The 10,249-nt window shown below is 40.6% G+C and overlaps 1 protein-coding gene across 1 annotated transcript; it reads left to right on the top strand.

Annotated features, from left to right (window-relative positions):
* The first annotated feature begins 2,480 nt into the window (after positions 1–2,480).
* Positions 2,481–5,966, top strand: LOC140246780 (uncharacterized). Its single transcript, XM_072326114.1, has 2 exons — positions 2,481–2,799; positions 5,926–5,966. The coding sequence occupies exons 1-2, from the start codon at positions 2,481–2,483 to the stop codon at positions 5,964–5,966; spliced, it is 360 nt and encodes a 119-aa protein (XP_072182215.1).
* The last annotated feature ends 4,283 nt before the right edge of the window (positions 5,967–10,249 follow it).

Raw genomic sequence — 10,249 nt, 5'->3', positions numbered from 1 at the left:
TTTTGTTGTTGTATTATGTCACCAATAACAGAAGTAATCTTCCATTCACTATACTTAGTAACCATTTTTACATGGTGAGCTTGTAGCAATCTGACCTTTGATGAAAACTGACATAACAACGCGTTCAGCTCAACTGTTTGGTCTGACAAACATCTCTACATTTCTAATTTCTTGACACTTCTGTTCAAATACTGTAAAGCTTTGTTCCTCAAGACAATAAATGCATGTACAGTGACTAGCGTATAGCAAAACAATGCAATTATGAACACCTGTTATACTCTCTCTGTTTCTGAAACAAGATATCACATGAATATAACCTGGTCATGTCTGTACACCTGTATGGTCTCATGAACCTTACACATTCACAACATTATGAATATCATAGTGTCATAATTTCACTCAGTCGATATCTATGCTATGGAAAATGTGTATAATTGGTCAATTCTGTGATGCCACAAATTCCAACTCTTGCAAATTAAGCATTTGAAAAAAATGCAACAACAGCTTTTGTGTGCTTGTGTGTGCTTTCTGCAAACAGCAATGCAACTTAATTTGCAGTTCCAATTAATACAATGTCTACATTATACCCTGTATCAAAATATGCTGTATTACTGAAAACCCCTTTCTTCACCATATAAAGCATAAAACATAGCAAAACTCATGCTATATCACTTGAAATGATTTTGCCCTGTTTTGGTGCAAAAATCATGACAATTTGGAAAACATGCTGTCTTTTTCCCTGCAGACAAGAACAAAAAGAATAAATTAAAGCAGTGTACACAATGTTTGTCATCATTTCAAAGCAATCAATAACACTCTTTCTTCAACATGAGAAATATAATTTTCTTACAAATGCATGGAAACACATTTCTTTTGTCTCGTATTGTTCATGCTTCCAAGTCATTACCAGACTTATTATCTATGGATAATAAGCACATCTGTGTCCTTTTGTCCTATCCGTGGAAATATGCGTACTTCTATCTTATCCACGGGACAAAGCGTCTGCAATGACATTGTCTTTTCCACGTACGTGCTGTATCACGAGGTTGTACTCCTGTAGCACTAGCGCCCATCTGGTTAGGCGTCCATTTTTGTTCCTCATTCGCGACAGGAACACAAGCGGATTGTGGTCTGTGTACACCAGCACTGGATACTTTGTAGTGTTCAGGTACACGTCAAAATGACGAAGAGCCATGACGAGCGCTAACGTCTCCTTCTCGACAGTGGAGTACCGTCGCTGATGTTTGTTGAATTTTCTGGACATGTACGCGACGGGATGGTCAACTCCGTTGTCGTCCTTCTGCATCAGGGACGCAACAGAAACGCAAAGAACCATCCTGCTTTGGAACCAACACACAGGGAGAACTCCATCCACTCTTACTGGGCTCAATAAGGTCATGTTCAAGCATGTATTGAACTTCCTTCCTCAGAACATCCATTTTCAATGGATTCACACGATATGGGTGTTGCTTGACAGGGGAGGAGTCCCCCACATCAACATCATGCACCACCACACTAGTACGACCTGGTACATCACTGAAAAGGTGTTCATACTCATGGACTACATCCATCACCTGAGCTCTCTCTACTCCTGGAAGATGAGATAATGTGTCAGATAGATTTGCTAACACCTCAGAATTCTTCAACATCAACTGCGGAATTTCCACATCATCACTCTCACTGTCTTCACCATCCACTTCACAACCGATTCCAACCGTAGCAACAGGCTTTTCATTAGCCTCTTCTACATTTTCAACATACTCCTTTAGCATGTTGACATGACAGAGTCTTCTCCTCTTCCTCCTATCAGGTGTCAGGATGATGTAATTGACATCACTCACTCTTTTCTCAACCACATACGGCCCTGCATATCTAGCTTTCAAGGCATCTCCTTGAAGAGGGAGCAACACAAGAACCTTAGAACCAGGCTCAAAATGCCTTTCTTTCACCTTCCGATCAAACAGTCTCTTCATGTTAGACTGAGCTGCCTTCAGATGACCTGCAGCTAATTCACGAGTACAAGAAAGTCTATCCTTGAACTGACACACATAGTCCAATAGGTTGGACTCTGGCTCAACCAAGATCTTTTCTTGCAAGATCTTCAAGGGACCACGAACTGAGTGCCCAAAGACCAGCTCGAAAGGACTGAATCCAAGAGATTCCTGGACCGATTCTCGAACTGCAAACAAGAGGAGAGGAATACCCTCATCCCACTCTTTCTCATGCTCACTGCAGTACACACGCATCATATTCTTCAAGGTTTGGTGAAAGCGTTCAAGAGCTCCCTGGCTCTGTGGATGGTAAGCACTTGAGTTCCTACATTCTACACCTAACTCACTCATCACCTGTTGGAAGATTTTGGATGTGAAATTAGACCCTTGGTCTGACTGAACACACTTTGGAAGTCCTACCATTGTGAAGAACTTCACAAGAGCTTTACGGTGAACTTGAGGAAATGTGAGTTCGCCCGAGCAAAAGTCATGTTCCTGGGTCACATTGTGGGACATGGTTCCGTCAAGCCTGTTGAAGCAAAGGTGGAGACGATCCTGAACTTTCCCCGCCCACAGAGTAAGCGAGAGCTGAGACGATTTCTGGGCATGACTGGCTATTATCGGAAGTTCTGCCATAATTTCGCTGATGCTGCAACACCGCTCACCAACATGTTGCGGAAAGATTCGCAGTTCGAGTGGTCAGATGACTGTCAAGTTGCTTTCAACCGGCTGAAGGCAATGCTAGCGAGTTCTCCGGTTCTTGCAGCGCCAAACTTCGACAAGCAGTTCATTCTTATGGTGGACGCGAGTGACACAGGAGGAGGAGGAGCCCTGATGCAGAAGGACGACAACGGAGTTGACCATCCCGTCGCGTACATGTCCAGAAAATTCAACAAACAGTTGAGCTGAACGCGTTGTTATGTCAGTTTTCATCAAAGGTCAGATTGCTACAAGCTCACCATGTAAAAATGGTTACTAAGTATAGTGAATGGTTACTAAGTATAGTGAATGCCCTTAACACGGAACTCTTCAAATTCTCATAGTCAGAACACTCTTGGATAGTGAGAGACGCATAGACCTCTTGGGCCTTCCCTACCAGCGAGCTCTGTATCAATGTCGGCCACACTTCCTTGGGCCATTCTAAACTCACAGCCACTTTTTCAAAGTGCTGGAAAAACTCTTCTACCCGGTCTTCACGAAATTTCGGCACCAACTGAGATTGCCTTAATGCATCAAATTTTGATGACTTTGCTGAACTGCTGGAAGAAGGTTCATTCGATTTTGCATCGATTGACTTGATTTCGAGTTCTATTTTCTTTGCCTCGACTTCCAGCTGCTTCATCCGAAGCTGGATCTCAATTTTCTTCAATTCACTTTCTGCAGGGGTTACCAAAGGTGTGATAATTTCACCATCATCTGTCCCTGCTTCATCCTCTGACAAAGAGGCAGGCCAGATACCAGTATTGGTAAAAAACTCCGAAATTGTGTCCTTGATCTCTGCTTTTCGATCCGATGTTTTGATCGGGATTTCTAAAATTTGAGCAACTTCCACCAGTTCTGCCTTCCTCAGGTTATTAAAACCTTCCTGAGTGGGTTCATCAACAAAGCTCTGCACTACATCAGCCATTGTGGGAATATCAAAATCAAAACTTGCAAGAAGTCACAAATCCTCACAAAACTACAAAGCCTTAACAAAAGAAATGCACTGCATATGAGTACACATGTATGCATGAACCCAGTCACACGCGCAGAACAGGCAAAAATTTTCTACGATAAGCAGAAAACATCAAAATCCCGAAGCCTTCGAATCAGGCATACAATCAGAACACCACGACATCACATTAGCATGTGATCTAAGGACATAGAATGAGTATACACACTCACTACAAACGACCACATAGCACGATTGTGCAAACCAAGGAAAATATATCAAAGCCTTTAACCGAGGCTAATCTTCCAGAAAATTCGGCGTGACCCGTAGCCAATGTGTACGCAAGCCCCCACACATACACATCCAGCATACGCACACTCACAAACTGCACTAGCCCTACACACGACGCGCTAGACCGACCGTCTGCGACTACAAAACACGTGCGAGCCCAATGCGCAATACCCACGCTATGCACTATATACGCACACAACTGAACGTGAGAATCCTCACCCAAATCGGTCTACAGAAGACCTTCATGCAAAAACGACAAACGTCCAAAACGTGAGAATCCTCACCAAAATCTGCACTAGGCCTTCACACAAAATGTAGTCTGAAAACTACAAACACAGTCAATGACTGCCAAAGCCTACGCAGCATAAATGTTATACACAACGTGCACAACCAAACGTGAGAGTCTTCACCAAAACGCATGTGGCCTGTCAAAACCAACATGCAAACAATGGACATGACGCATATTTCACACATAAGAAGTTACTGCCCAAGTAATGCATATCATCTTTCATTTGTTTGGAATTCAGCTGAAAACCAAGCATAATTATAATTGACACCCAGCTTTTGTAATTTTTCCTTTCTTGACGAAGTTGTGTAGTTCATTATGGGCACGTCGTTGATCCCAGAGAAACAGTTCCCTATACAGGCATTTTTTCCTTGAAGCCTTTCCTCCTATCTTTGCGAAAGGCGTAGCCTCAGTTTATTATCTGCCACTGATTTCTAAGTATGCTATTAAACTTTGCAAAATACGCGTGGAGCCTATTCAATAGCTGATTCATGCCTTGCAAATCAGCAACAGCACCTGATCATCCATCACTACCTTTTGTCTCGATACGGAACAATACGGGATGGCAAGCAATTGGGTACAAACGTGTTAATGTATTGAAAGCACCGAGATTACCACTCACCCAACTTTTTGGTAGAACTCGTCATTACATCATTACAGTGACGAGAGAGAGAGAGAGGGGGGGGGGGAATTGATTTTTGGTAGACCTGAATATATTACATGTTGTCATTTAGATCCAAGGTGGTGGATAGCGTATTAAGTTGATAAAATGCTACTTTCAATCTGTTTTCAATAGAAACAGCAGAGAAGGCGTTCACGCGTGATGGCGTGAACAAGTATTCAAAACGGCCTTTACAGCATGTCACACGACACGTCGACTTAACACATACAATCTTTTCCTACTGTAGCTACATTGTGCAATTCATGACTTCGTGAAAATGAATTATGGGCTATTACAAATGAAGACGGTATGTAATTATACGGCGCTTCAGAACTTCAGGAGAAATACCAATTAAGCTGAAAGATTGTAATAGTTTTACATGCAATACATAATACAGTACAGATGTACCACTCGAAGGCCTACTTCAATTTTGTACCATGATTTACAAGTGGTAACTCTACATGCATGTTTTATTATCGTTCGTCTTTCAATATACAGAACAAGGCAGATTTTTTTTTTCAATTACAGGCAGAATTTTGTCTGTGTGTGTGTTCTCGTCAGTGTATATGTCTGTTTGTTTGTTTGTTTGGACGAGGTTAGAGTGGATATCATTAGCTTATTCGACCCCTGTTGAATCTCGCATAACTATAGTTAGCTTTTCTTTCTCAATTAAAATTCATGCGCGACGGTGCGAACTATAATTGTATACATGTTCTTACTTTCAAACATTCACCTTTCTCTGTGTCATTTACACCCACACACACACACGCACACACACACACACACACACACACACACACATATATATATATATATATATATATATATATATATATATATATATATATTATATGTATATATATTTAGTGTGATGATGCTGATATTCCTACCGCACGCCTCTGACATCTTAAGTGAAATTATAGTTGAGACAATGTAGATAACAGAAGATGTCGCATGAAACCGGCAGAGTTGTGAAGCTTTCGACCGTGGTCTTCCTCAGCTTTAATGTCTGCTAAGCAGACGTTTGCGTTGCCTGGATGTCCAGGACAGCCACAAGACATCCAGGCAACGCAAACGTCTGCTTAGCAGACATTAAAGCTGAGGAAGACCACGGTCGAAAGCTTCACAACTCTGCCGGTTTCATGCGACATCTTCTGTTATCTACATTGTCTCAACTATATATATATATTTATATATAGAAGTATTGGAACAAGTTCACTCGGTTGACAACAGGTTCATCCGTATAAGTATGTCTAAAGCTCTTCCTTTCAGGATATCGAGCACTCTTCATAGAAGGAAAGAATCACCAAATATATATATATATATATGATTATATATATACACATGTGACATAGATAACTTTTAGCATACTCAATTGGAAACGAAAACCAGTGGTCTTAATTACTGTATTCATTGAGAGATCACAACCATTCATTGCGCCATTCATTGACTTCACTGTATTATTACAAATAATGTTTTACCTCATCAAGCGTTACTTCTTTCAGTCGTTTGCAAAAACATGCTGTCTCAATGCATACAGGCAAGTACGAACAATGACACGAAAAGAAATAAAGTACTTCGGCTTATATGTCTCACTGTGAAGTGCGAAGGAAGCGATGGACAGTGACAAACGGTTCTAATGTAAATATTATTAATATTCACATTTGTAAGACAAATTGAACTTGCACTTTCAATCGTCTGACAATCAGTCCGTGGATTACATGTGGCTTGTACTGATAATGCGATTATCAATGGGAAACATGAATTAAGGTGTCATTCCTTTTAAACGTTTAATTCTTGCATTAAGCCTGAATGAGCACAGAAAAAGTAATAGAAAGGGTAAAATAGGGTAAGATATTCTAATATAGCACATGCACCTGGTTATCGCATATAAATTTATGCTTGAATATGTGTGCATGTGTATGATCTCCATTTATGCATCGGTGCAGAGAGGTGACTCCTCCCTGATTTGTGCGAGTTCTCTGTCCGTGTCTGTGCAATGCGTAGTTTGTTTGTTTGTTTGTGGTTTTTTTTTTTTTTTTTTTGCATTCCACTGGAGCAGCTTCTTGTATGGCATGGTGTATGCACGTCTCATTACGCCATGTCATCGCCAATCTCAGAGTTACAGGCTGCTGTGCTACCACTTGGTACAGCCTGCCTTTTTCGTGGACTTTCAAATCCATGCCGTTGTTAAATACAAAGCTAAAATCTCACGAGACTGGACGACTTGCTTCTAATTATTTCCAAAAGCGTGCGTAGGACCCTCGTCGGCACTGCACCACTCATTCACTCATAGGGAGATATGGATGCGTACAGTTCTTTTTTTTTTCATCCCCGTACAATACAATACACATAATCATGAGAAATAAATCGAAGCGGAGAAATGCTCGCAATCACATGAAGACGAACTTATTCCAAGCAAATTCAGCAAATACGCACACTGTGCAGCACTTGCATTTTCGCTTATTACAGCAAAACAGACAAAACTGGACCAATGAGACTCATACATGTACATTGATTATTGATTATAGCCATTATAAAATCTACCATGAACACTTCTCAACTGTTGTTCTCCCTCCCCCCCCCCCACCCATGTTGTCTGCCGATGAAACCTATCAATACTAGAGCAATTCGGCATTTGCTTATAAATGGACAAGGCTGTAGCTCGATATGGAAGTGGTATTGAATACGTTGAGTCATGCGAAAAAAATAAACAAAATAGAGCAACCTTCGGCGCTCTGCTGTCAGAGTCTAGGAAGTCTTCATGGTATGATAAGGGTGGTTTTTCCCTGAACTGTTATGATACTATCAGACGATGGTCAGTTACCCTCGAGAATAGCCATTAAAATATCATCTTACTTGAGATAAACAAAGTTCGACCGTATGTCTCCCCCCAGAAAAATAAATACAATCGGACCTTCCGCAATAATTGTGTTGTTGTTGTTATTTTAAAGATCGAAAGAAGAGAGAAAGAAATGGGGCCCTATACAAATAATTTGCCCCAGACAGCACTTATAACATAAAACAAACATTATAGATCGTAAAGAGATATAAACAAGAATATTAAATGCATACCAAGTCTCCTCGAGGGAGCTCATATCGTCTCCACGAGGGAGCTCATATTGTCTCCACAAAGGAGCTCATAAAGTCTCCACGAGGGAGCTCATATTGTCTCCATAAAGGAGCTCATTACGTCTCCACGAGGGAGCTCATATGATATTGATGAATACCTCATATTATTCTTCAGACAAACTCAAATAACTACACAATACACGCGCGCGTGTACCCCACACTAACTCATCCACGTGCACACACTCAACCACATACACACACCTTCAACCACGCACAGACACATCCATATCATGGTTCAACCCAAAATAATGTACAGTATTTAAATAGAGCACACACACAATGATATGTTTTTTACAAAATAGACAAAATTACTATAACTGTATCATTGTTTCGAAAGAAAGAAGAAGAAGAAAAAAATATATATACAGTGTTTATATCAAGGAGCTCTAAGGCGTTGATACAGAAAAATATTTGCATATACAGAAAAATATTTGCAGTGTTTATATCAAGGAGCTCTAAGGCGTTGATACAGAAAAATATTTGCAGCAAACAACGGAGAAATATGATACAGATATAATCCTGGAATCAAAGACGTATGAGTATACCTGCGGGCTTCAAGCCCCAAAAAATAAAAAAGTACAATTTAGTGCCAGAAAATGGGAGTCATAATAATTTTCAAAATAAATTCAAACCACAGATTTAAAGTATTAATTAGGTGCAGGCGACTCATACGAAAGGGGATTAACAAATATTTTTAAGTTGTTCTCACCACAAAAATGATGAAAGGTGTATCATTTATAAAATTACACTATAGGTATATGAACGAAAGGATCCCCTGTTCTTGCTAGGGAAACGCACGCAAGGAACGTAAGACAATATACATGTATATATTTTATATAATAGAGACCCATTGAGGGAGATGGCGGGATCTGCAGCAGCGAGTGACTCCCCAAACCCGCTTGCTGCAGATTCCGGCACCTATAGGCGAGGTGGACGGATGGAGGCCTCGACGTGACGGCTGACCAATTCAAAGGTGGGCTTGTTGTCGGAGGGGACCGGAGAGCGATGTCCGCTGCGAATGTCGTGAAGGTCTATTACGCTGAGGATAGGGGAGATTGAAAGTCCTTCCCCTGTGTACTGGGAAGGGGAAAACGAAACTGAATAAAACATAAGTGAGATTTATCACAATCAAGCATGAAAAAAGAAAACCAAACAAAAACAAAACAAAACAAACAAACACAAAAACCCACATATCATTGATAAGCAGATATATGCCAACATAACGTGTGTATAGGCAACTCGCAATTATTTATGAAGATGTATGATACATGTACATACCTCTTCAAATGCATTCCACAGCAACGTGGGAGACATTGTTAATAAACAAGTATTTGATAATACCAATAATGCATGATAACATATAATACGACGACTCACAAAATATCTTGAAATCTACGTTTGCAAAATGATAAAGTACATGTACATTCTGCAAGACTTTGCAAAGTCCATGCTACAGCAAAGTTATGCAATCTTAAATACTGTGATATTTGTTGGTTTCCTTGACATAGGCAATAACTGCGTCCAGAGCTTTGTGATTTGCGAGTAAATCAGAGATGTTTAGTGATTGCTTATGGATAGCACGCATGAGATTTGTACGTTGATTTGTGTGTTGTTTGCAGTGTAATAGATAATGTTCCACGGTTTCCAGTGCATTGCATATTGAGCAAAGACCAGTGGGATGCTTACGGATAATATGATAACAAGTTGCTAATCTGGCTCTGCCCATGCGGAGTCGGTGAGTTATTATTTCATCACGTCTATTCAGACTTTCAAAGGTGAAGGTGTTTGAGGCACAGGGTTGGATGTTGAAAAGATGGCGTCCTTTCTTAGACGAGCGCCATAACGCGTTCCAAGCGTCAAGACACCTATGTTTAATTACATGTCGTATATCATCAACACTTAGAGGAACACTGATTGTAATATTCTTACGTAAACTTTGTTTGGCAAGATAATCGGCTTTTTCGTTGCCCTCTAGACCACAGTGAGCTGGTACCCATGCTAAAGTGATGTCACACCCATTCATTACAAGATTTGAGCATTTAAGAAGGACTTCATTGGGAAGGTCAAGGATATTTGAGGTGTGGTTATTCAAAAGTGTCAATGCACTGAGAGAATCTGAGAAAATAACAGCTCTGAGAGGGGGAGAGGATTCCAGCCATGATAGGGCAAGAAGAATTGCTACCAGTTCTGTACGACAAATTGAGATGGGTGAAACCCTTTCACTTATTTCATGACGA

This window comes from Diadema setosum, chromosome 3, assembly GCF_964275005.1.
Source record: "Diadema setosum chromosome 3, eeDiaSeto1, whole genome shotgun sequence".
Classification (NCBI taxonomy): Eukaryota; Metazoa; Echinodermata; class Echinoidea; order Diadematoida; family Diadematidae; genus Diadema; species Diadema setosum.
This window is presented reverse-complemented; position numbering and strand designations above follow the sequence as displayed.